Below are 27,477 nucleotides of genomic sequence, written 5' to 3' on the forward strand. Positions count from 1 at the left end.
TTCACAAACCAGGACTCCTTGCTCTGGCCCTACTCCTACCTACCAGAATGACCGTGAACCCTTCCCCACTCACTCCTAAAACCAGGTTTCCATCTCCTCTCTCAGCTTAGGTTTCCCTAACTGTAAAATAAAAAGGTTGGACTAGGTTAAGGACTTCCTGCTATTTCTCTCTCCCACACTAAGGTTCCTTAGGAATGCTTCAGAAAACAGCAGGGGTTGGGGCAAGGATGCCACTTGAGTCCCAGAGCAACTCCAATTTCATAGGACATAAATTTATGTGAAAGTATATACGTTTAGGCTTGTGTAAGATTATTTTATCATCCCAGGTAAAATTCAGCCTTTGTGCTTCATCTTTCCCCACCCTCCTGCTCACTCAGTTTGCTCCAAGAACGCTGACCTTCTGGCTATTTTGCAAATCTGACAATCTGACAAGCTCATCTTCACTTCTTTTTTTTTTCTTTCTTTCTTTTTTTTTTTTTTTTTTTTTGAGACGGAGTTTCGCTCTTGTTGTCTAAGCTGGAGTGCAATGGTGTGATCTCGACTCACTGCAACCTCTTCTTCCCGGATTCAAGCGATTCTCCTGCCTCAGCCTCCCGAGTAACTGGGATTACAGGCACGAGCCACCACACCCGGCTAATTTTTTGTACTTTTAGTAGAGATGGGGTTTCGCCATATTGGCCAGGCTGGTCTCGAACTCCTGACCTCAGGTGATCCGCCCACCTCAGCCTCCCAAAGTGCTGGGATTACAGGTGTGAGCCACCACGCCCAGCCTTTTTTTGAGACAGAGTCTCATTCTGTCACCCAGGCTGGAATGCAGTGGCATGATCTCAGCTCACTGCAACTTCCACCTCTTGGGTTGAAGTGATTCTCTTGCCTTAGCCTCCCAAGTAGTTCAGATTACAGACTTGCACCACCCTGTCCAGCTAATTTTTGTATTTTTAGTAGAGACAGGGTTTTGCCATGTTCCCCAGGCTGGTCTCGAACTCCTGACCTCAAGCGATCCACCCACCTCGGCTTCCCAAAGTGCTGGGATTACAGGCATGAGCCATCGCACCCGGCCTCATCTTCACTTCTTTTGCTGATCTCTGCTTGCAGTGCTCTTTCCTGAGATCTGTTCACCCAGGTTCCAGTTCAACTGTAGTGTCTCCTTTTCTGCCCACCTCCTCTATCCCCCGACCCCGGGCACCCTTCCAATTCCTTTATAACCTGTTACTTTGTTTTTGTGATTACCTAGTTATTTTCTATCTCATCCACTAGAGGCAGGGTCCACAAAGCTAAGGACTTTGTCTGCCCTGTCACCACCATGACCCCAGTACTTAAAACTGAGCATAGGCCGGGCGCAGTGTCTCACGCCTGTAATCCCAGCACTTTGGCAGGCCGAGATGGGCAGATCACAAGGTCAGGAAATCAAGACCATCCTGGCTAACACAGTGAAACTTCATCTCTACCAAAAATACAAAAAAAATTAGACGGGCGTGGTGGCGAGTGCCTGTAGTCCCAGCTACTCGGGAGGCTGAGACAGGAGAATGGCGTGAACCCGGGAGGCGGAGTTTGCAATGAGCTGAGGTCACGCCACTGCACTCCAGCCTGGGCGACAGAGCAAGACTCTGTCTCAAAAAAAAAACAAAAAAACAAAAAAACAAAAACTGAGCATAGGAGCCAGGCGCAGTGGCTCACGCCTATAATCCCAGCACTTTGGGAGGCCGAGGCAGGTGGATCACCTGAGGTCAGGAGTTCGAGACCAGCCTGGCTAACATGGCGAAACCCCGTCTCTACTAAAAATACAAAAATTAGCTAGGCATGGTGGCAGGCGCCTGTAATCCCAGCTACTCAGGAGGCTGAGGCAGGAGAATTGCTTGAACCTGGGAGGTGGAGGTTGCAGTGAGCTGAGATCACGCCATTGCACTCCAGCCTGGGCGACAAGAGTGAAACTCCATCTCAAAAAAAAACGAACAACAACAACAAACTGAGCATAGGCTGGACAAACACTGAATGAATGGATCAATGAGTGAGTAAAGGAACAGAGCAGCTGGGCGTGGTGGCTCACACCTGTAATCCCAACACTTTTGGAGGCTGAAGCAGGAGGATCCCTTGAGCCCAGGAGTTTGAGACCAACCAAGGCAACATAGTGAGACCCATCTCTACAGAAATTTTTTAAAAATCAGCCTGGTGTGGTGGTGCACATCTGTGGTCCCAGCTACTTGGGAGGCTGAAGTGGGAGGATCACTTTAGCCCGGGAGATTGAGGCTGCAGTGAACTGTGATTGAGCCACTGCACTCCAGCCTGGGCGGATAGAACAAAACTCAGCCTCAAAAAAAAAAAAAAAAAAATGGTCTGGGCATGGTGGCTTACGCCTGTAATCCCAGTACTTTGGAAGGCTGAGGCAGGTGGATCACCTGAGGTCAGGAGTTCGAGACCAGCCTAAGCAACATGGTGAAAACCCATCTCTACTAAGAATAGAAAATTAGCTGGGTGTGGTGGTGCATGCCTGTGACCCCAGCCACTTGGGAGGCTGAAGCAGAAGAATTGCTTGAACCCGGGAGGCAGAGATTGCAGTGAGCCAAGATTGTACCACTGCACTCCAGCCTGGGCAACAGAGTGAGACTCCATCTCAAAAGAAAAAAAAAAAAAAGAAAAGAGAAAGCCTGAATTTTATGACAAATCCAATCTGATAAAGACCACTAGGGATATAGCTGTAGTTTAACAAAATTAGGCTTATTAACTTGATGTAGCAAGAGAGACAACACACCAGAGAAACTGTGGAGGGTGTCACCAAACAAAAGAAGAAATGGGATTATCATAGGATTTGGGGGAGGTTGGAGTTTAGGTGAAATTGAAATGAAGCCGTGTTCATAGGTGCAAAGCAAAGCTGGCAATGTGTAAAGGGGTTAACATCTGGCGTGGGCTGAGAATCAGACTCAGAGTCTTGTTTCCTTGGACACCACAAAGGTAAGACAAATATAGACTATTGTGTCCAAAAACCCTTTATCTGAAGCTCTGCATCTGGGTAGGTACAGGCTATGTCTCTGTATCAAACCTGGCTCTTCTGACCCACTAGAGAAGCGTGGGATGTTCTGCTCTCACTAATGTGATTTCAAACAGCAAAGTTTCTGACAGTCTCTGATTTTAGAGAATGAGATTCCTTTTTTCTTTTTTCTTTTTTTTTTTTAGGTGGAGTTTCACTCTTGTCGCCCAGGCTGGAGTGCAATGGTGCGATCTCGGCTTACTGCAACCTCCGTCTTCTGGGTTCAAGCAATTATCCTGCCTCAGCCTCCTGAGTAGCTGGGATTACAGGTGCCCGCCACCACACCCAGCAAATTTTTGTATTTTAGTAGAGATGAGGTTTCACCATGTTGGCCAGGCAGAGAACGAGATTTCTCAGCACTGTCTTTTTTTTTTTTTTCTTTGAGACAGTCTCGCTCTGTGGCCCAGGCTGGAGTGCAGTGGCGTGATTTTGACTCACTGCAACCTCTACCTTCCTGGTTCAAGCAATTCTCCTGCCTCAGCCTCCAGAGTAGCAGGGATTACAGGCATCCACCACCACACCCAGCTAATTCAGCCTCCCAAAGTGCTGGGATAGCACTACGTCTTTGATGTTAATTGACAAAAGAAAGTTTGACAGATTCACCTTTTTTTTTTTTTTTTTTGAGACGGAGTTTTGCTCTTGTTGCCCAGGCTGGAATGCAATGGTGTGATCTCGGCTCACTGCAACCTCCACCTCCCAGGTTCAAGTGATTCTCCTGCGTCAGCCTCCCTAGTAGCTGGGATTACAGGCATTTGTCACCACGCCCAGCTAATTTTGTATTTTTAGTAGAGATGGGGTTTCTCCATGTTGGTCAGGCTGGTCTCAAACTCCCGACCTCAGGTGACCCGCCCACCTCGGCCTCCCAAAGTGCTGGGATTACAGGCATGAGCCACTGCGCCCGGCCTCACCTTTTTTTTTTTTTTTTTTTTTTTGACAGAGAGTCTTGCTCTGTGTCCCAGGCTGGAGTGCAGTGGCATGATCTTGGCTCACTGCAACCTCCACCTCTCAGGTTCAAGCAATTCTCCTGCCTCAACCTCCTGAGTAACTGAGACTACAGGTAAGTGCCACTACACCCAGCTAATTTTTAAATTTTTAGTAGAGACAGGGTTTCACCCTGTTGGCCAGGCTGGTCTTGAACTCCTGACCTCAAGTGATCCACTTGCCTCGGCCTCCCAAAGTGCTAGGATTACAGATGCAAGCCATTGCGCCCAGCCCAGATTCACATTTGATCTCAATCATCTGACCTATGTCCAGAATATATAAAGAATTCTACAAACCAGCCAGGCAGGGTGGCTCATGCCTGTAATCCCAGCACTTTGGGAGGCTGAGGAGGGCAGATCACAAGGTCAGGCATTCAAGACCAGCCTGGCCAACATGGTGAAACCCCGTCTCTACTAAAAATACAAAAATTAGCCAGGTGTGGTGGTGGGCCTGTAATCCCAGCTACTCAGGAAGCTGAGGCAGGAGAATCGCTTGAACCCGGGAGGTGGAGGTTGCAGTGAGCCAAGATTGCACCACTGCACTCCAGCCTGGGTGACAGAGTGAGACTCCGTCTCAAAAAAAAAAAAAAAAAAAAAAAGGAATTGAAGTATTGACATTGTGCCTTCTTGAAAAATGCATTGTTGGCTTTTCATGATTTAGAAATCAAAAGCAAAAAATTATTGGCCTTGACATTCTAATCATTATTCAAAGAATTAAGTTATTGACTATATGGGTTTTAAAAGACTTGAATTGATAAGACTTGGAGATTTGAACAAAGGGAAATTGAATGTTGGCAGTTTTAGGCAAGATTCCCTGACTCTCTGCTGCCCATGTGTGGAGAGAACTGGGTCATCACAGCTCCCAGCCTCCCTCTGAGGATGAGTAGAGGTCCCTTGGGGGCCCGCTGGCCAGCCACATTATGAAATTACATATATCCCACTGCCCTTTACTCTGAAACTATTTTGGAGAATTATCCAAGGGTTCTTCCTGACTCATTGGGAGGAAGTGGACACTCAGCCTTTGCAACCCTACTGTGCCTTGGCAACGCCTGACAGTTACATGTCAGCAGGCACTGTCTGTCTGACTCAATAACAATGATAAATGTGTGTGGTTTCAGAACTTCCTCCCCACCTCCCACCACCCTCATGATGCGGAAGTCTCTGTTCAGCTTGACTCCATTTCTTCCCTGCTCTCACTCTGCCCTTGCCATACCAGTTCTCAGGCTTTGCAAGACCTGGAGGGTGCAGGCAGATCACCTGAGGTCAGGAGTTCAAGACTAGCCTGGCGAACATGGTGAAATCCCGTCTCTACTAAAAATACAAAAAAATTAGCCAGGCATAGTGGCGTGTGCTTGTAATCTCAGCTAGTTGGGAGGCTGAGGCAGGAGAATCACTTGAACCCAGGAGGTGGAGGTTGCAGTGAGCCGTGATTGCGCCACTGCACTCCAGCCTAGGAGACAGAGTGAGACTCCATCTCAAAAAAAAAAAAAAGAGCTGGAGTGAGAGTAAGGATGGGAAGAGAGTTGTAGGGGACGGCTGAGATGCCAGAAGTGGTTTAGGAGAAAAATGGGGCCAGTTTGTAACATGTAGGGGCAGTGGATGGGAAAAGAAAAAAAAAAAGAGAATTTGAAGGAGTATTGTTGATACAATCACTTTGGAGAGCAATTTGGCAATTGGTAAAGTTGAAAATGAGCATGTCCTCCCAGTCAGCACGTCCATTTCTTGGAATATACCCTAGAGAAACTCTCCCACTTGTGCACCCGGAGACATGTCCAAGGACATCCACTGAAGCGCTGTTCGCAATCACAAAAAATTAGCTCTGCTTTAAATATCCCTGAGGAAGGAATAAAGAATAATAAAAATTTAGGCAATGGGATATGCTACAAACAGCAGCAACGAACTAGAGATATATAAAACAGCATGGATAGACCTCAAAAACACAACATTAAGGCCGGGCGGGGTGGCTCATGCCTATAATCCCAGCACTTTTGGAGGCTGAAGCAGGCAGATCACTTGAGGTCAGGCATTCGAGACCACCCTGGCCAACATGGTGAAACCCCATCTCTACTAAATATATATATATATATATATGTGTGTGTGTATATATATATATGTGTGTGTGTATATATATATGTGTGTGTGTGTATATATATGTGTGTGTGTGTGTGTGTGTGTGTATATATATATATATATATATATATATATATATATATATATATATAAATTAGCCGGGCATGGTCATGGGCACCTGTAGTACCAGCTACTCAGGAGGCTGAGCCAGGAGAATCACTGGAACCTGGGAGATGGAAGTTGCAGTGAGCCGAGGTGGCACCACTGCATTCTGGCCTGGGTGACAGAATAAGACTCCATCTCAAAAAAAAAAAAAAACCCACAACATTGAGTGAAAGAAGCAATTTGCAGGACAGTCCATACAGCATTAAGCTGTGCATGTATTTTTAAAACCCAAAACAATGCAATATATTGGTTTTGGATATTTATATATATGATAAAAACATAACAGCACAGAATAGAAGGACAAACACCAAACTCATATTATCAGTCAGGATAGGTTAGGTTCATGCCTCTGTGATAAATAACACCCAGTCTTAGTGGCTTATAACAGAGTTTATTTCATGGTTGGGCTACATGTCCATCAGGGGTTAGCAGAGTCTCCAGTTCACATCTCACTCTGGGACCAGGCTGACCAGCAACAACCAGATGTCACGGCAGAGAGAACGAGAGCCTGACAAATTGCTTTGTCTCTCAGTATTTCACCTTGGCAAGCCTAATGGCCAGACCCAACTTTTTTTTTTTTTCCCCAGATAGACAGGGTCTCACGGTCACCCAGGTTGGAGTACAGTGTGTGAGCACCACTCACTGAAGCCTCAACCTCCCAGGCTGAAACAATTCTCCCACTGTAGCCTCCCGAGTAGCTGGGACTACAGTCAGATGCCACCATGCCTAGCTAATTATTTTATTTTATTTTTAGTGGAGACGAAGTCTCATTATGTTGTCCAAGCTGGTATCAAACTCCTGGGCTCAAGCAATCCTCCTGCGTTGGCCTCCAAAGTGTTGGCATTACAGGCATGAACCATCCCATCCAGCCAAGGTGATAGATGTATTATTATTTTCTTTAAGACAGAGTCTCCCTCTGTCACTCAGGCTGGAGTGCAGTGGCATTATCATGGCTCACTGAATCCTCAGTGTCCTTGGCTCAAGCGATCCTCCTACCCTAAGCCTCACAAGTAGCTGGGACTACAGGCATGTGCCACCATGCCTGGCAAATTTTTTACTTTTTGTAGAGACGGCATCTCACTATGTTGCCCAGGCTAGCCTTGAACTCCCAGGCTGGTCTTGAACGCCCAGGCTTAAGTGATCCTCCCACCTCGGCCTCCCAAAGTGCTGGGATTATAGGTGTGAGCCACTGTGCCTGGCCCAAACCTAACTTTAAGGGGGCAAGAAAGAGGTATCCTATTATGTGCCCAAAAGCAAAAGCAGTAATTGATGGATAAAAACCCTCTGTCCATCATGGTGATGACTTTTGGGAAGAATACAAAGGTGCTTCCACCTTAACTGTGAAAACTGAAAATAAAATCCTAAGCCCTCTCAACCACTGAATGGGCCTCCTCTTGGCCAAGAGGACCCCAGAGAAACCTTAAAATTTGAGTTCCCAGCCATGACAGGATGGGAGTCAGACACACCTCATTAGACTTCCTTTTGGTGGTGTAGACACAACTGACCAGCATTAATGTTAAAAATTAGGCCGGGCGCTGTGGCTTATGCCTGTAATTCCAGCACTTTGGGAGGCCAAGGTGGGTGGATCACCTGAGGTCAGCAGTTTGAGACCAACCTGGACAACATGGCAAAACCCAATTTTGGCTAAAAATACAAAAAATTAGCCGGGCATGGTGGCCCACGCCTGTAATCCCAGCTACACAGGAAGCTGAGGCAGGGGAATCACTTGAACCCAGGAGGCAGAGGTTGCAGTGAGCCGAGATCGCAGCATTGCACTCCAGCCTGGGTGACAGAGTGAGACTCCATCCACCACCCCCGCAAAAAAAAATTAATGTTAAAATAGAGATCTTACAACTGAAGAACAGATTCTCAGTGGCAGTAAGATACCAAATTATAACAAGAGCTAAGGTCATGCCAGATAAGGGTTAAGATCCCTACACTTAAAAAAATAAGCTATGTTCTAACTGCCACAAGATTTTTCTTTCTTTCTTTCTTTTTTTGGAGACAAGGTCTCAATCTGTCATCCAGGCTGGAGTGGTACAGTGGTGCAATCACAGCTCACTGCAGCCTCAACCTCTCGGGCTCAAGTGATCTTCCCACCTCTGCCTCCCAAGTAGCTGGGACTACAGGCATGTGCCACCCCACCCAGCTAAGATGGGGTTTTGCCATGTTGCCCAGGCTGGTCTCAAACCCCTGGGTTCAAGCAGTCCTCCAGTCCTCCTACCCTAGCCTCCCAAAGGGCTGGGATTATAGGCATGAGCCACCGCTCCCAGCTGCCTGAGATTTTTCCTTTTCTCTAGCAGCTCAACAAGCACTGGCCTTGAGATCAATAATATTAAAACAACTGCAGCTCATCCACCACCAGACCCTAACAGACCTCCTGCTCCTGCTCCAAAGCCATAACTACAGCTTTGATTGGTAAGGACACAGATTTCAGTAACTTTCTCCTGATAAGAAGACCACAGAGCATGGACTGGTTCTGTCTGGTTTACAGAAGCTGCACTTGAGTACCTTCATGTTCCTGCTTCACCTTTTGATGCACAGGGTCTTGTTTTCATGCTTAAAGAGGTGGGGTCTCATTATGTTGTCCAGGCTGGAGTGCAGTGGCTATTCACAGGTGCGATCATAGTGCACTGCAGCCTTGAACTCCTAGCTTCAAGCTACCCTCCTGTCTCCACCTCCTGAGTAGCGGGGACTATAGGCACATGCCACCATGCCCAGCAATAATGCATTTAAATGTCAAGTCTCCACCCCACAGTGAACATGGGACACATGTAACATACGTTTGTTCAGTACACATGTGTCAGGACCCCCTTTGTTAATATTTACAGCTCCTTTTTTTTTTGAAACGGACTTTTGCTCTTGTCACCCAGGCTGGAGTGCAATGGCACGATCTCAGCTCATTGCAACATCTACCTCCCAGGTTCAAGCAATTCTCCTGCCTCAGCCTCCCGAGTAGCTGGGATTACAGGCACCTGCCACCACACCAGGCTAATTTTTGGATTTTTGGTAGAGACAGGGCTTCACCATGTTGGCCAGGCTGGTCACGAACTCCTGACCTCAAGTGATCCACCCACCTCAGCCTCCCAAAGTGCTGGGATGACAGGCATGAGCCACTGCGCCCAGCCCACAGCTCCTTCTATAACCTGTTGAATATGTATGTTTAGTCAACTCTTTCAGCTTCAAGCTTCCACTCCAATCCCTCCTCCTTTGGAGTGCCTGTTTCTCCTCTTTGCAGGAGGCTACACTTCCCAGCCTGTCAGCATGGCCACCATGCAGGCTGTAACCCTTTATAAGATATAAAATCCCCTTTCCAAATTTATAGATCCTGGCCAGGTACAATGGCTCACGCCTGTAATCCCAGCACTTTGGGAGACCAAGGCGGGTGATCACTTGAGGCCAGGAGTTCGAGACCAGCCTGGGCAACATGGTGAAACCTCATCTCTACTAAAAATACAAAAATTAGCTGAGCGTGGTGGCATGCGCCTGTAGTCCAAGCTGCTTGGGAGGCTGAGGCAGGAGAATTGCTTGAACCCGTGAGGCAGAGGTTGCAGTGAGCTGAGATCATGCCACTGCACTCCAGCCTGGGTGACAGAGCGAGACTCCAACTCAAAAACAAAAAAAATAAGCCAGGCATGGTGGTGGGTGACTGTAGTCCCAGCTACTCAGAAGGCTGAGGCAGGAGAATCGCTTGAACCTGGGAGGCGGAGGTTGCAGCGAGCCAGGATTGTGCCACTGCACTCCAGCCTGGGTGACAGGCTGGATCTAAAAAATTATAGATCTCTTGATTTTTTTTAGTGAATGATTGTAATTAATATTTTTTAGAATATGAAGCAAAATGTGAAATTTGTTAATTCTGAAGGGAGGATACCTATCTGAGTCTCTGCTATATTATTCTCTATGTTGCATCTTTTTCAGTTGTAGCTGAAAGTATAAAGGGAGGCTACAAATGGGCCATTAATATCAAAGTCATTTGTGTGTGTCCTTGCTGGGACAATCTTTCCTTTCATGGTGTTCAAAGAGAAATATGAGGAAAGAGATTCCGTTGAATTTTTTTTTTTTTTTTTCAGTCAGAGTCTTGCTCTGTGCCCAGGCTGGAGTACAGTGTCACAGTCTCAGCTCACTGCAGCTTCTGCCTCCTGGACTCAAGTGATTCTTCCACCTCAGTCTTCCGAGTAGCTGGGACTACAAGTACCCACCACCACACCTGGCTAATTTTTATGTTTTTCGTAGAGATGGGGTTTTACCATGTTTCCCAGGCTGGTCTCAAACTCGTGGGCTCAAGTGATCCACCCCCCCTGGCCTCCCAAAGTGCTGGGATTACAAGTATGAACCACCAGGCCCAGCCAGACTCCCTTGTTTTATGTTGCTTTTGTCTGTGTAACAGCATTCTTTTTTTTTTAAGAAGGAGTTTCGAACTCGTGACCTCAGTTGATCTACCTGCCTCAGCCTCCCAAAGTGCTGGGATTACAAGCATGAGCTACTGCACCTGGCCAGCGTTCTTTCTTTCAAAACTCAACTGTTTGCTGGCTCTGGGCTCGTGCGCAGCATTGTGTGTACCTGTGTGTGTATACCTGTGTACCTGTGTGTGTGTCTTCTCCCCCCTTTCAGCAAGGGCTCTTCCTAGGGTTGCCTGACTTGTCTCTGTTTTTCCAGCCCTGAACTTGCCACAAGGCAGGTACCTAATACATGTTTAATGAATGACCGTGATATGCTCATGACATGGTTAGGCTTTATGTCCCCACCCAAATCTCATCTTGAATTGTAATCCCCATAATCGCCATGTGTCAAGGGAGAAGGTAATTGAATCATAGGGCGGTTCCCCCATGCTGTTCTCATGATAGTGAGTGAGTTCTCACCAGATCTGATGGTTTTATAAGGGACTCTTCCCCCTTTGCTAGGCAATTTTGCTTCCTACCGCCTTGTAAAGAAGGTCCCTTGCTTCCTCTTCATCTTCCACCATGATTGTAAGTTTCCTGAGGCCTCCCCAGCCATGCTGAACTGTGAGTCAATTACACTTCTTTCCTTTATAAACTACCCAGTCTCGGGCAGTTCTTTATAGCAGTATGAACACAGACTAAGAGAGCTATCTTTAAATAATGAGCCACTTCAGGGCAGGAACCATGTCTCCTTACCCCTCTGAGCCCTCCTCTAAAACAAGGAATAAGTGTTTGTTGAATGGACAAATACCAAAGCCCCCAGCCCATCACTGGAAGCAGAACACACATTGTCCTTCCCACTCTACCATGAGCCTCCTCAAGGGCTGGCAGGGTCTGTTTATCTGCAGAGTTTTACCATGTTTATATGCCTGCATTGAAAAGCTACTGACTTATGTGTGACTATATACTAAGGCGACCAACTTTTCCCACTTTTCCTGGGACCTTCCCAGTTTTAGCATTAAATGTCCAGTGTCTTCACTCCTGAAGTTCCAGGCAAACCAGGATGCTCAGGTCACCACACAGCAACTCCCTGCTCTCCCAGCATCATTTTTCCCTCGTCTTCATATGAAAGGGTTGGACCTGGTCCTGTCTCTGCATATGAGATCTAAGATTTTAGGAACAGGCCAGAGGGGAAGAGGTGAGTCAACAAAGAAAGAAAGATTCAACTTGGAATTTTCTGAGAGATCTTTATTCTTTATTCAGGATGTGGGATCGATCAGCACTGCCAGCTGGGCCTTGGTTCTAGTGGCTTGCTATGGTCTGGAAAAGTTGGGGGGGCAGACAGAATAGTCAATTTACGAGCACAGGTTCTGGAGTCAGATGAAACTGGGTTCAACTTCCAGCCCTGCTGTGTGACCCTGGGAGAGGGATTGACCTCTCTGAGCCTCAGTTTCCTCCTCTATGTAGTAGGGATAGAACTTACCTCATGGGGGGGTTCTTGATTAAATTGTTAACTAAGGTTCTCTCTACAATGCCCAGCACAAATTTAGATGGGATGTGTACGTATATACATATATGTATATGCATGTGTGTGTATATGTGTGTGTGTATATATACGTATTTGTGTGTATATATACGTATGTGTTTGTGTATATATACGTATGTATGTGTATATATATAAACAAAATATATATATATTTTTTGTTTTTTTGGTTTTTTTTGAGACAGAGTCTCACTCTGTTGCCCAGGCTGGAGTGCACGATCTCAACTCACTGCAACCTCCACTTCTTGGGTTCATGCCATTCTCCTTCCTCAGCCTCCCAAGTAGCTGGGACTACAGGCGTACGCCACCATGCCTGGCTAATTTTTGTATTTTGTATTTTTAGTACAGATGGGATTTCACCGTGTTAGCCAGGATGGTCTCAATCTCCTGACCTCGTGATCTGCCCACCTCGGCCTCCGAAAGTGGTGGGATTACGGGTGTGAGCCACCGCGCCCGGCCTTTTTTTTTTTTTTAAGACAGAGTCTTGCTCTGTCACCGAGGCTGGAGGGCAGTGGCACAATCTCAGCTTACTGCAACCTCTGCCTCCCGAGTTCGAGCAATTCTTCTGCCTCAACCTCCCAAGTAGCTGAGATTACAGTGACGCACTACCACGCCTGGCCAATTTTTTTATATTTTTGTAGAGACAGGGTTTCACCATATTGGCCAGGCTGGTCTCGAACTCCTGACCTTGTGATCCGCCTGCCTTGGCCTACCAAAGTGCTTGGATTACAGGCATGAGCCACTGTGCCTGGCCTTATATATATATTTTTTTAACATGGGTCAGGGAACCAAGGGATTAAATGGTCTATAAATCATCACTGTTTTTTTGTTTGTTTGTTTGTTTTTGTTTTTGAGATGGAGTCTTGCTCTGTCACCCAGGCTGGAGTGCAGTGGCATAATCTCGGCGCACTGCAACCTCTGCCTCCCAGATTCAAGCAGTTCTCCTGCCTCAGCCTCCTGAGTAGCTGGGACCACAGGCATGCACCAACACGCCCAGATAATTTTTTGTATTCTTAGTAGAGATGGGGTTTCACCATGTTGGCTAGGCTGGTCTTGAACTCCTGACCTCAGGTGATCCATGCGCCTCGGCCTCCCAGAGTGCTGGGATTACAGGCATGAACCACTGCACTCAACCAGAAATGTTTTTTTATTGAAAGGCTTCATGACTTTGCATGTCATCCTTGCGCAGGGGCCGTGCTAATCTCTATATCATTCCAATTTTAGTATATGTGCTGCCAAAGCAAGCACTACTGTTTTATTTTATTTATTTTATTTTCATTTTTTTAAGAGAGAGGCTCTTGCTATGTTGCCCAGGCAGGAGTACAGTGGCTATTCACAGGTGTGATCCTACTACTTTTCAGCATGTGAGTTTTGACCTGCTCTGTTTCTGAGCTGGGACAGTTCACCCCTCCTTAGGCCACCTGGTGGTCCCCACTCCCAGGAGGTCACCACATTGATGCCAAACTTGGTGCAGAACCTGATGGGTATAGCGCACTATGACCCAGAACTCCAGGGCTCAATCGATCCTCCTGCCTCAGCCTCCCAAGTAGCAGGGACTACAGGTGGGCATCACTGCACCCAGCTAGCTATTACTCTTTTTTTTTTTTTTTTTTTTTTTGAGATGGAGTCTCGCTCTGTCACCCAGGCTGCAGTGCAGTGGTATGATCTCGACTAACTGCAACCTCCACCTCCCAGGTTCAAGCAATTCTCTGCCTGAGCCTCCCAAGCAGCTGGGATTACAGGCACCCACCACCATGCCCGGCTAATTTTTGTATTTTTCGTAGAGACAGGGTTTCACCATCTTGGCCAGGCTGGTCTTGAACTCCCAACCTCGTGATCCACCTGCCTCTGCTTCCCAAAGTGCTGGGATTACAGGCATGACTACGCCATGCCCAGCTATTACTCTCTTTTTTGTTGTTGTTTAGCTATTACTGTTACCATGAGCATTATTAGTCCTCTCTGATCACCCATCCCCAGATGAAGTCTGGGGCCTGGACTCCCCTCTCTCGGCTCTCATCAGACTGCATCGTTATCATTCATGTAATCACCTGTCCCCCACCAGGCAGCCTCTTGTCTGTCATGTCTCTCTATCCTCCCTGACAAGAGAGGACAAGACCAGAGGAGATACTTTATAAATACTTGTTGAAATAAGGAAGTTCAGCTGTAGTTCCAAGCACCACCCAGAAGCCATCAAGTTCCTGGGGTCACACTGTATCAGAAAACATCCCCAAGCCTTTCTGGAATGTCCCCAAGGGCCCTTCCCCACTGAGCTTCTAGGATCCTTTCAGGCCCTCCCCAGGATCCGATGTTTCTCACCTGTCACCTCTCAGAAGAGCCACCACCCTAAAGCCCTCCTGGCCGCCCTGCCCTCCTCACCTCCTCAATCCAGTCGATGAAGGCCGAGACTCGAGTGAACACCGTAGGCTTCCAGATGAAGTTGCAGCCAAAGCCAGAAACAAAGCTGGTCACACCGTGGACCTGCCAGCCACCATCCTCTGTGGGGCAGTTGAGGGGTCCTCCAGAGTCACCCTGGAACCGTCAGAGAGGAGTGGGTGGCTGAGCCATGTCTGAGGTTTACGGAACTGGTTCTGAATTCTAGGGATTTCAAGAAACTCTGACATTACTTGACACCTCTGAGCCTTAGCTCGCTCATTTTTTTTTATCATTTATTATTTTTATTTTTTTAGATGGAGTCTCGCTCTGTTGTCCAGGCTGGAGTGCAGTGGCGCAAGCTTGGCTCATTGCAACCTCTGTCTCCCGGCTCTCAGGTTCAAGTGTTTCTCCTGCTTCAGCCTCCTAAGTAGCTGGGATTACAGACACCTGCCATCACACCCGGCTAATTTTTCTTTCTTTCTTTCTTTATTTTTTATTAGAGATGAAGTCTCACTCTGAGGCCCAGGCTGGAGTACAGTGGCAGGATCTCAGCTCACTGCAAGCTCTGCCTCCAGGGTTCACGCCATTCTCCTGCCTCAGCCTCCCAAGTAGCTGGGACTATAGGCGCCCACCACCACGCCCGGCTAATTTTTGTATTTTTCGTAGAGACGGGGTTTCACCGTGTTAGCCAGGATGGTCTCGATCTCCTGACCTCGTGATCCGCCCGCCTCAGCCTCCCAAAGTGCTGGAATTACAGGCGTGAGTCACTGCGCCCAGCCATATTTAATAGAGATGGGATTTCACCACGTTGGCCAGGCTAGTCTCAAAGTCCTGACCTCAGGTGATCCACCTGCCTCGGCCTCCCAAAGGGATTATGGGTGTGAGCCACCACACCCAGCCAGCTGACTCATTTGTGATAGGGAATAGTAGTATCTGTCCAAGAGCCTAGGGAATTACATGAGATGATGCACGATCTTAGCACGATATCCAGTAGAGAAGAAGCACTCGATAAACATAGTTCTTATTAGTGGCACCATAGTTAATTATTAATTCATACTCAATTACAATACAATGAGGGTATTTGATAGTATTTTTTTTTTCTGAGTCAGTGTCTCACTGTCACCCAGGTTGGAGTGCAGTGGCGCGATCTCGGCTCACGGCAAGCTCCGACTCCCGGGTTCACACCATTATTCTGCCTCAGCCTCCCGAGTAGCTGGGACTACAGGCGCCCACCACCACACCCGGCTAACTTTTTGTGTGTTTAGTAGAGACGAGGTTTCACCATGTTAGCCAGGATGATCTCGATCTCCTGACCTCGTGATCCGCCCGGCTCGGCCTCCCAAAGTGCTGGGATTACAGGCGTGAGCCACCGCGCCCAGCCTTTGTTTTTTTTTTCTTAGACAAGGTCTTGGCCAGGAAAGTGGCTCACATCTGTAAACACAACACTTTGGAAGGCCAAGGCAGGAGGATTACTTGAGCCCAAGAGTTAGAGACCAGCCTGGGCAACATGGTGAGACCTCATCTCTACAAAAAATTTAAAAATTAGCTAGGCATTGTGGCACACACTTGTACTCCTGGCTGCTTGGGAGGCTGACATGGGAGGGTTGCTTGAGCCCAGGAGGGCAAGGCTACAGTGGGCTGTGATGGCATTACTGCACTCCAGCCTGGGCGACAGAGGAAGATCCTGTCTCAAAAAAAAAAAAAAAAAAGAGACAACGTCTTGCTCTGTCGCCCAGGCTTGAGTGCAGTGGCAAAAATCACAGCCACTGTGAGCTTGAACTCCCAGGCTCAAACAATCCTCACACCTCAGCCTATCAAGTAGTTGGGACTACAGGCAAGTGCCACCATGCCTGACTAAGTAAAAAAAGTTTTTTTGTAGATGGGCATCTCACTATGTTACCTAGGCTGGTCTCAAACTCCTAGCCTCAAGCAATCCTCCCGCCTCAGCCTCCCAAAGCACTTGGATTATAGGCAGGAGGGACTGTGCCCAGAACAATGATGGTATTCTTAACATTTAATTATAACTTCACAACCACAGAATTGACCTGCGTTAGAGGTCATGGGACCAGTATCTCCTGCTGTGCTGATGCGGAAGCCTGAGGACCAGGGAGAGACAGTGACTTGTCCCAAGTCATGTCAGTGTGTGAGCTGAGACTGCAACCCGGGGGTCCTGACTCCCAGACCTGGGCTCTGTGTCTGGACTGTGCTGATTTCCTCCAAGTCCTGCCTGGCCTGGAGGCTGAATGGGGCAAGCGGGCAAGATCCTTCCTCCACCTTCCAGGCAGTTGGCCCCATTCCAAGGTCCTGCACACCCAGCACCACCTTGCGCAGGTAAGAGCTGACTCACGTTGCAGCCGGAGCGGAGGTACCCTCCAGCACACACCATGGTTTTCTTCACGGCGGAACCCCACCAGTTCCACCTGGAGCAGTGCTCGTAGTCCACCACGGGCAGCAGCGCCTGCTGCAGCTTGTCTGGGAGTGGCCCGTTGGCTGCAAGGATAAAAAGCACAGAGTCAGGGGTCTGGGGGCACAGGGCTAGGAGACCCAGAGGAAGGGGGCATTCAAGGCGCACAGTTCTTCTGCTCTGATGAGGACTCTCCTCCCACCCGCTAAATGGTCCTGCATGCTTTGTGCACCATTACATCCCTAGCACGTGGCACGCAGGCACCAAAACATGTGCAATTGACCACATTCGTGTTTTGGAGGTTGGTGGGAGAAGGCTGCAGCTGGAGAGAAATGGGAGAAAAGTACAAGGTCCGGTCTTGGTGTTACCTTCAACCTGCAGCCCCCAGGCCCTGTCTTTCTGCCACTGTCTCTGTGGCCAGCTAGAGAAGTCAGCACGTACTATAGAGACGGCCCCAGCCGGTGATGTAGCAGGGTGTCTTGTTGGGAAGGATGTCACCAGCGGGAGGGAGTGAGGCGAGCTGGACGGCGTCTCCCAGCTGGGCGCTGCGTGAGAGCTTGATGAGGGCGATGTCATTGCTGGGGAGGAGGGAACAGTCACGGGGCCTGGTCCTCCAGCCGGCCCAAGTCCTACCTTCTAGCCGTTGCCCCAGGCTTTTCCACCTCTGAGATGCCCCAACTTCTTTACCCTCCAAATCCACTCTTTCATCATCATCATCATCATCATTGTTATTATTGAGACAGAGTCTCGGTCTGTTGCCCAGGCTGGAGTGCAGTGTCACAATCATAGCTCAATGCAGCCTCCTGGGCCAAGGGATCCTCCTGCTTTCACCTCCTGAAGTACTGGAATTACAGGCATGAGCCACTACACCTGGCCCAAATCGTTCTTAAGGCTGAGGAATTTTATTTATTTATTTATTTATTTTTGAGTCAGAGTCTCGCTCTGTTGCCCAGGCTGGAGTGCAATGGCATGATCTTGGCTCACTGCAGCCTCCGCCTCCCGAGTTCAAGCGATTCTCCTGCCTCAGCCTCTCGAGTAGCTGGGATTACAGGCTCATGCCACCACGCCTGGCTAATATTTCTTAAGATTTTTTCATACACTTGAAGGGCATAAGATTGTCTCCTTGGCCTTCACAACCACCCAGGAAGCCCAACTTCATGGTCACCTTTTGACAAATGGCAAAACTAAGGCCCAGAGAAGGCCAGTGACTTCCTCAGGCCATACACAGAGTTAATGCCAGAGCCTGACTCTTAGCCCATTGCTCGTCCTTTTGCCCATAGTGCTGGGAGCCCAGGATGCACTGGGTGAGCCACCTGTTGAATGGAGAAACCCTCGGATATGGGGGAAGGATGCCAGAGGAACCCTGAGCTCTGAAGCCACTAGCCAAGTGGTCTTGGGGGAGTTCCCGCCCCTCCCTGAACACTGCCATCCCCTCTGTAGGGAGACAGGTTTGGTGGTGATGGTCCTTAAAGGCTCTGCTGGCTTCAGCCCTCAGTGTGTGGGACCTGGGCACAGGCTGCTGGACTCAGCTCTCCCGTCCCTATGTCCCTACGTCCCTACTCAGAGTTGGAGCCTACTCAGACTTGGCTGTGGGTCATGGAGGGATGAGTAGAGGAGCCTCTGGGTTCCAGACCGGAGCATTCACTCACCCACAGGCCACACACGAGCTGTTCCAGAGTGGATGCACAAACAGGTCCTCAGAGTTGATGGGGATCACCTGCTCGGGGCCCTCCTTCACAGCAAGGTTGTACTCACCCAACACCACCTGGTAGGTCAGGTCCCTCCTGCAGGCAGAGGTGAGGTCAGTCCGGGCCTGACTGGCTCACCTCCCTCCTTCCCCATCATCACCCACTCTCCCCCGCTGCCCAGGGCCACAGGCAGGGACAGGGTAGAGAACTCACGAGATGCAGTGGCCCGCAGTCACAACCCAATCGGGGGCGATGAGGCTGCCACCACAGGTGTGGTAGAAGCTTCCGTTTTTCTCATACTGCAGGGAAACCTGGTGGCCCAGGAGGAAAGGGCCTCAGTGGGCTGGGCCTCACCATGAGAGTTGCCACCAATGGCTGTATAGGTTGTGCACTGTGCAACTCTAGAGGGTGCCATTCACACAGAAAACAAGAGCACCCTCTGAAATATGCAGCATACAACCTGCGACCTGTGCAGCTGCCCGTGGTGGCCCTATCACTTTTCCATGGGGGTCACATTCTGATTCTCCAAAGCCTCCCCACACCAGCACTATGACCTCCCTGGGGACCCCAACGTTCTCTACCTTCTGTCTCTTGAGAGCCCTTGAAGGCCCTCTGTTCTATCACACACCCCTCACCCTATGACTTTTTTTTTTTTTTAGATGCAGTTTTGCTCTTTTTGCCCAGGCTGGAGTGCAATGGTGGCAATCTCAGCTCATTTCAACCTCCGCCTCCCGGGTTCAAGCGATTCTCCTACCTCAGTCTGCAGAGTAACTGGGATTACAGGCACCTGCCATCGTGCCTGGCTAATTTTGTATTTTTAGTAGACACGGAGTTTCACCATGTTGGCCAGGCTGGTCTCGAGCTCCTCACCTCAGGTGATCTGCCCACCTCGGCCTCCCGAAGTGCTGGGATTATAGGCGTGAGCCACCGCGCCCAGCCCCGCTGACTCTCTTGAACCTCAGCTCTTTCAAGGCCTCTTGAGCCTTCTGAAGTACAGCTCACCCTGATGAGTTCTTTGCCTCTCTTCCCATTTCCTACACATTCTGATTTTCAAAAGCTCCCTCTAGACCAGGGTTAGCAAACTGTGGACAGTGGGCCACATCAGGCTTCTGGTCTGTTTTTGTAATAAAGATGTCCTGGAAATAGTCACATTCATTTCTGTATTGTTTGTGTCTGCTTTCATGCTACCATGGCACAGTCAAGTCATTACTATCCAAACCATCAAATAACCTAAAATATTCACTCTCTGGCCCTTTACAGAATAAGCCTGCTGACCTTCTCCAATAAAACTTCCCATAATCATGGGAATGTTCTATATCTTTGCTGTCCAATATGGTAGCCACTAGCCACGTGTGACTATTGAACATTTGAAATGTGGCAAGCAGACCAAGCATGGTGGCTCACGCCTATAATCCCAGCACTTTGGGAGGTCAAGACAGGAGGATCACTGGAGCTCAGAAGTTCGAGGCAAGCCTGGGCAACATAGTGAGACCCCATCTCTACAACAATACATAAAAATTAGCTGGGCGTGGTGGCGCATGCCTGTAGTCCTAGCTACACAGGAGGCTGAGGTGGGATGATTGCTTGGACCTAGGAGGTCAAGGCTGCAGTAAGCTGAGATCACACCACTGCACTCCAGCCTGGGCAACACAGCAAGACCCTGTCTCAAAAAAAAAAAAAAGAAAACAAAACAAAAAAAGAAATATGGCAAGCACTGAGGAATTGAATTGTTAACATTTTTAATGTAAGTAAATTTCGGCTGGGTGCAGTGACTCACACCTGTAATCCCAGCACTTTGAGAGGCCAAGGCAGGTGGATCCCCTGAGGTCAGAAGCTCCAGACCAGCCTGGCCAACATAGCGAAACCCTGTCTCTACTAAAAATACAAAATTAGCCGGGCTTGGTGGCGCGTGCATGTAATCCCAGCTACTTGGGAGGCTGAGGTAGGAGAATCGCTTGAACCCGGGTGGCAGAGGTTGCAGTGAGCCAAGATCGTGCCATTGCACTTCAGCCTGGGCAACAAGAGTGAAACTCTGTCTCAATAATAATAGTAATAATAATTTAATTTAATTTTTTTTTTTGAGACAGAGTCTCACTCTGTTGCCCGGGGCTGGAGTGCAGTGGTGCGATCTCGTCTCACTGCAACCTCCAACTCCCGGGTTCAAGCAATTCTCCTGCCTCAGCCTCCTGAGTAGCTGGGATTACAGGCGTGAGCCACCGCACCTGGCCTAATTTAATTAAATTTAAATAGCCACAGCACATCAAGTCCAGCCTTCTGAGCTTCCCTCCACTGGCCTTACAAGACCCCTCACTCTCTTATTGCTTTCAGACCCCATAGCCCTGTTGTATCATCCTAGGAATCTAGAAATGAGTCTCTCAAAATCTCACTTCTTCAACACAGTGCCTGAAATTCCACCATCAGCGTGCCAACTCCTTGAGTTTAGCATTTCCTTCACCCCCGATTCCACTTTTAAGTTGCAAATAGCCCAGTGAGGGTTACAGATGAAACGGGCAAAACCTCCCTGTGAAGTAGATGGTCCAAGGGCTGCCTGGTCTTTGGAAGCTGAAGTGGACATTGCAAAGGGAGCAATGGTGTCAAGGCTGGATGCCGCGCCATTAGAGCTTAGGGTCCAGAGCCCACGGTGGGAATGAGGGCAGCTGCTATTGCTCTTACCTGCCAGGGCCAGCTGTAGGGGACCGCATCCTCACCATGGACAACGCGGCTGGAAGGGCGAGAGGAAGGTGGGCCATAGCCTGAGGCTAGAGGGGAGAGGAGAGCTGTCAATCAGCTGGAGGGTCCCCAAAAGCAAAGAGGAGGCCAGGGTCCCAGTCCAAGCCGTGCCTTCAACTGGCTGTGTGACCCCATGCGAGCCCCTTTCGCCCTCTGGACCTCAGTAACCACATATGAACAGTGAACATTGAAACTAGAGCAGGGCTTTCCAGGATCCCAGGAGTCCAGGGATAGAGATTCAAATGTGGCCTCCTTCACTGGGAGGATTGAAGAGCTTGATACACTTAGAACAATGCCTGGCCCTCGATGAGCCCTCAAAAAGTGAGAGCTATTGTCATACAGAGTGGAGGCTTTAAAGAAGGACTTCCTGGGTTCAAAGTGCAGCTCTGGGCTGTGTGTGGTGGTTCACACCTGTAATCCTAGTGCTCTGAGAGGCGGAGGCGGGAGAATCGCTTGAGCCTGGGAGTTTGAGACCAGCCTGGGCAACATAGCAAGACCTTATCTCTAGAAAAATAAAGTCCAATAAAATAAAGTAGCCGGGTATGGTGGCATGTGCCTATAATCTCAGCTACTCAGGAGGCTAAGGTGGTAGGATTGCTTGAGGCCAGGATTTTGAGACCAGTCTGGGCAACAAAGCAAGACCCCATCTCTATTAAAAAAAAAACCGCAAAAAATAAAAACATTAAGTGCAGCTCTGCCTTTTGTTCTATGATAAGCTACTTTACTTCTCTGAGGGTCGGTAAAATGGGGATAATGATAGTACTGATCTCCTGAGGCTGTTGTGAGAATTACATGAGAAGATATAAGAAAAACCCTAAACATTCTGCCTGGCATAGTAAGCACTCAATCAATGTTATCTGTTACCATTATTGTCAGTCATGGGAGGCTGCTTGGAAGAGGTGGCCCTGAGCTGGAATGTAATATGGCAGAGAGACCAGGAAAAGGCCAGAGCATAGAATATGGAGCCAGGTAGGGGGAGTGAGAGGAGAGTTGGAGTGGTAAGTAGAGCTGTGGAAATTCCAACCCAAGAAGTCCAACCACACAGCCCAAACTCTTAACCGTTTTACTTTGTTTACTGCCCCCATCAGGGACTTCCACCACAGCCCTTTGGGGATCTTTCACCATCCACGGCTTCCCCTCCACTCTCCTGCTCCATCATCAGCTGAAAGCCCCCACAGTCATGCCCCCGGGTACAAGCTGAGACCCCCTCCTGTGGAACCAGGCGTAGCGTGTCATGGGACTCAGAGCGAGTGGTAGATTTCAAGGATTCCTAGTCCAGGGCAGCCCAGGGAGCACACACACAGGTTGGGGTCTTACCAACGGCCACAAGGAGGAGGGAACTGAGCAGCCGGAGCATCATGAGTTTTGTGATGATAGGAAAAGGGCACAGAACCTGGGGCTCTAATATAGGGAAGAAGGTAAGCAGGGGGGCTGACTGGGCCCCACTCCCAGAACAGGTGGTGGAACTCCAGGTCTCCCATGGCCCAAGGCCACAGTTCTCACCCACTGCAGATGGACGAGTGACAGCCAAAGGAAGGACCTAGCGTTCCCTCCAACAGGTGGCCGCACAGGTGTTGTGGAGTGGCCAACTGATAACAAGAGTTCAGGAAGAAAAGCTCATGTCAGGACAAGACCTCCTCTTTCGGAAAGAACAGGGGCACTGGAACCTGGCAGACCACGGTTCAGTCCTGGTTCTGCCACCTCCAAGCTCTGCGACTTTGGCCACATGGCTTAACCTCTCTGAGTCTCAGTTTTTTCCTCTCTAACATGAGATTCATATTAGTACCCACCTCCACAAAAAAATTCTTGTTGAGCACTTTTTCTCTATGTATCAGGCACTGTTCTAGGGGATACAGCTGTGAAAAATGCATGGTCTCAGCCCTTCTAGAGTTTGAGTCTAGGCCAGGAGCGGTGGCTCACACCTGTGATCCCAGCACTTTGGGAGGCCAAGGTGGGAGGTTCACTTGAGGTCAGAAGTTCGAGACATGATGAAACTCTATCTCTACTAAAACTACAAAAATTAGCCAGGCGTGGTGGTGAGCACCTGTAATCCCAGCCCCTGTAATCCTAGCTACTGGGAGGCTGAGGGAGGAGAATCACTTGAACCTGGGAGCAGAGGCAGAGGCTGCAGAGAGCCGAGATCATGCCACTGCACTCCAGCCTGGGCCACAGAGCAACACTGTCTCAAAAAACAAAAACAAAAACAAAAAAAAACAGAAAAGAAAAGAAAATGAAAATGGGTGATTGTGGTAGGAATGGGAGTAAGTCATTTAGATGGGGGGACAGAGAAAGTGACATTTGGGCTGAGGAGGTCATATCTGATGGAGTCCTGAGGATAAGTAAAAGCCAGCCATGGGAATCCCTGAAAGAAACGCACTCTGAAGGGAGGGGACAGCAGGTGCGAAGTTCTGGAGGCTGCAATGGGCTTGGCTTGTTCAAGGAAAGGGAGGCCAGTGTGACAGGAGCTTGGTAATCAAAGTAGAGAGTGGTGGGAGATGAGGTCAAAGAGCAGGCGACCCCGAAAACTGAATTCACGGGTGATCCAGCGGTTTCCCTCCTAGGTCTACACCATGAGGAAACCTTACACATGTGCTCCAGGAGGTGTGGATGAGATTGTTTGCCGCAGCCCCTGTTCTCAAATCTCAACAGCAAAGACCTAGAAAGAACTCCCACGTCCATCAAGGTTCATAGGTCAATATGTGTAGCATATTCACACAATAGATTTTTTTTTTTATAGTGGTGCGATCTTGGCTCACTGCAACCTCCACCTCACGGATTCAAGCGATTCTCCTGCCTCAGCCTCCCGAGTAGCTGGGATTACAGGCATGCACCACCACACCTGGCTAATTTTGTATTTTTAGTAGAGACGGGGTTTCACCATGTTGGCCAGGCTGGTCTCCAACTCCTGACCTCTGGTGATCCACCCACCTCGACCTCCCAAAGTACTGGGATTACAGGCATGAGCCACTGCACCCGGCCAGACGGGGCAATTTAAATGGATCCCTCCTGGGGGAAAGTCAGGCATCTTGCTGGGCAGGTTTTCTTTTAGGAGTGAACCCCCTCCAATCACACCCTAGCCATTCTGATAGCCTGGGTTCGTGGAACGTGTGTGGACACAAGGGAAGCAGCTGTGAAAATCCTTCACACTGTGATAAAAATAGCCATGCCCTCCCCTGCCCTCTGTTCCCTATGTGCCCGGACATGTTTGTTTGCTCAGCTTGAAAGCTCTGAGCCATTCCCTAGACCCTACGCCAGGGAAGAAGGAGGGAGGGGCCCAGGAGGTGGCTGGGGAGAGATAGGGTTAGGTCCGATAAGCCCAGATTCCACTGTAGAGTGTCTAAAACCCACAGGGCCTAAAACGCGATCTAATCCAACCACTTACATCTGACAGAAGGGAAAATGACGGGCCAGGCACGGTGGCTCACGCCTGTAATCCCAACACTTTGGGAGGCCGAGGAGGGTGGATCACCTGAGGTCAGGAGTTCGAGACCAGCCTGACCAACATGGAGAAACCCCATCTCTACTAAAAACACAAAATTAGCCGGGTGTGGTGGCACATGCCTGTAATCCCAGCTACTAGGGAGGGTGAGGCAGGAGAATAGCTTGAACCTGGGAGGCAGAGTTTGCGGTGAGCCGAGATCGTGCCATTGCACTCCAGCCTGGGCAATAAGAGCAAAACTCTGTCACAAAAAAAAAAAAAAAAAAAAAAGGAGAAAATGATGACCCAGAGAAAAGCCAGGACTTGCTCAAGTTTCCCTGGTTTGTTACTGCTTAGCCTGGTGAAGGGTAGCCCACGGGCACGGGGAGGGTCCACTCTCCCTCCCCCAACTTCAAACGAGAAGCCTTCCCAGCTTCTTACCCAGGTGACCTTGAGCAAGTCCCAGCCTCTCTGTCGGCTCTGCTGGGTCCCCAGGGAGAGGGGCTCCCTGACGCCAACTGTCCCATCACAACCCCTGCCTGATTGGTCACTTCAAGGCCTTATGGACTGACACTGGCAGTTGCACGGCTGATTAACTCTCCGAGGGTTTTCTGGCCTAGGAGTAGCCTGAGTGAAATCCCTGAAGATGAACCTCCTCCCAACACCTGCCCCTCGAAGAGGGAAGATGGAGGGGTTAGATCTACTTTAGGCCTCAGCCTGAAGCAAAGCAAGCCATTTCCTGAATGGGAGGTGGAGGTTAGGTCGGAGAGTATGCAAAATTAGGAGGTCAGTCTGGGAAGGAGAGGGAGGGCAGGGAAGCTGGCGAGGGGACAGAGGGGAAGCTGGTGAGCCTTTTTCCTGGGACTGGGGGAGTTCCATTCTTTCCAGTTCCTACCCCATAGGAAGCTCTTTGAGGATCAAAACTTTATCTTATTCATCTTCGGATTCCCAGTACCTAGAAGGGAGCCTGGCACATGGTAGGTTTTCAACAGCATTTATTCAAGGAGGCAACAAATGAATGAAGGAAGGGAAAGGACTCTTCAAATGCCCTCCTCTTCCTACCCTGAAAGCACGGTTGAGCCTGATATTCATGCAGGGTGCACCTGGAGGGTGTCCCCTCTGTGTGGCCTGGAAAAGCGCAGCAGCATGGATGGTGTCCTGATGGGCACATTCTAGAGATATTAATAGATGTTTGATGATAAATGGACCCACTAGAACGGAGCCCTATGGGGCAGGGGGTTTTGTGTGCTTTGTTCACTGCTGTGGCCTCGGCTCCCAGAATATAACCCAGTGGGCACTCAGTGAAGAACTAAAGCTCAGATGGGATTGGAAAATATGAGCTCAAACAAAGTTCAAATTGTCCTTTCCTACAGGACTTCTCAGAGCCTTTAATATGCCAGTGTTCACGGTGAATCACACACAGTGGTCCTGAGTCCGGGACTCTGGTGCCTTGTTGCCCTGTAGTTTCTGTGAAAATAAGATATTCAAAATCTAAGCTGTTGGAACTTTAAAATACCTTAGACTTAAGGGAATGAGATTATGGGACCTGAGTAATGTAAACAGGAAGGCATAACTTTTGTTTGTGTTATCGATTAGCTTTTCCTTACCTACATTGTTTTATAAAATGTTGTAAATGACTAAAGGGTGACAGGGCAGACTGTTTCCCTCTCAATAGTCAATCTTCATTATAGATTAACTTCCTTCTTTTCTCTCTCACACAAAGACTTCATGACTATCACATTATCTAAGATAGAATGTTAAATACACAAATTGGAAAGGAACATAAAACAAACTGTATGGAAAAGAAGACAAATTTTAACTAGCTATATTGTTGTAACTTATAAACCAGCCTGGTATAGAAATGTTATAGTCCTACTAAATTTGTTTTCTGCCTGTGTGAGCAAGATCATAACTTTTTTTTTTTTTTTGAGACGAAGTCTCACTCTTGTCCCCCAGGCTGGAGTGCAATGGCTAGATCTCGGCTCACTGCCACCTTCGCCTCCCGGGTTCAAGCGATTCTTCTGCCCTCAGCCTCCCAGGTAGCTGGGATTACAGGCACCTGCCACCACACCAGGCTAATTTTTGGATTTTTAGTAGAGGCAGGGTTTCACCACGTTGGCCAGGCTGGTCTCAAACTCCTAACCTCAGGTGATCCACCCTCCTTGGCCTCCCAAAGTGCTGGGATTACAGTCGTGAGCCACCACGCCCAGCATTTTTTTTTTTTTTTTTTTTTTTTTTTGAGACGAGTCTTGCTCTTGTCTTGCTCTTTTTTTTTTTTTTTTTTGAGACGAGTCGTGCCGGACTAGAGTGCAATGGCACAATCTGAGCTCACTGCAACCTCTGCCTCCCAGGTTCAAGCAATTCTCCTGCCTCAGCCTCCCGAGTAGCTGGGGTTACAGGCATGCACTACCACGCCCGGCTAATTTTTTGTATTTTTAGTAGAGATGGGGTCTCACCAGGTTGGCCAGCCTGGTCTCAAACTCCTGACTTCAAATGATCTGCCCGCCTCAGCCTCCCAAAATGCCGGGATTACAGGCGTGAGCCACCACGCCCGGCGGGACTTTAACTTTTAACTTTGGAGCACTTACTCCTCTTCTCTGGAGCCCATGTTTCTGGATGACTATTCTCAGATTTTTGCTGGAATAAATTCTTAAAAACCGGATTCTGATCTCTTTGATGACTACAGGTCAACATTTCCCAGC

General features: G+C 48.8%; 1 protein-coding gene and 1 pseudogene across 1 annotated transcript; both read right to left on the reverse strand.

Annotated features, from left to right (window-relative positions):
- Positions 1-11,846: 11,846 nt before the first annotated feature.
- Positions 11,847-22,735, reverse strand: LOC101137143 (chymotrypsin-like elastase family member 3A). Its single transcript, XM_031001335.2, has 8 exons — positions 22,675-22,735; positions 21,301-21,386; positions 18,841-18,938; positions 18,589-18,723; positions 17,381-17,517; positions 16,883-17,025; positions 14,539-14,691; positions 11,847-11,939 (listed from the first exon to the last, which is right to left on the reverse strand). The coding sequence occupies exons 1-8, from the start codon at positions 22,715-22,717 to the stop codon at positions 11,922-11,924; spliced, it is 813 nt and encodes a 270-aa protein (XP_030857195.1). The 5' UTR covers positions 22,718-22,735; the 3' UTR covers positions 11,847-11,921.
- Positions 13,298-13,410, reverse strand: LOC115932230 (uncharacterized; annotated as a pseudogene).
- Positions 22,736-27,477: the final 4,742 nt, after the last annotated feature.

The sequence above is a fragment of the Gorilla gorilla genome, chromosome 1 (genome assembly GCF_029281585.2).
Source record: "Gorilla gorilla gorilla isolate KB3781 chromosome 1, NHGRI_mGorGor1-v2.1_pri, whole genome shotgun sequence".
In the NCBI taxonomy this organism is placed as follows: domain Eukaryota; kingdom Metazoa; phylum Chordata; class Mammalia; order Primates; family Hominidae; genus Gorilla; species Gorilla gorilla.

Bases quoted from the DNA above. Each gene is read 5' to 3' on its own strand.
- LOC101137143 (XM_031001335.2), bottom strand. From the start codon at position 22,717: ATGATGCTCCGGCTGCTCAGTTCCCTCCTCCTTGTGGCCGTTG. The intron at 21,387-22,674 runs GTAAGACCCCAA...TCTCCCCTCTAG, and splicing joins CCTCCTCCTTGTGGCCGTTG to CCTCAGGCTATGGCCCACCT. The intron at 14,692-16,882 runs GTGAGTCAGCTC...TGACGGTTCCAG, and splicing joins ACCTCCGCTCCGGCTGCAAC to GGTGACTCTGGAGGACCCCT.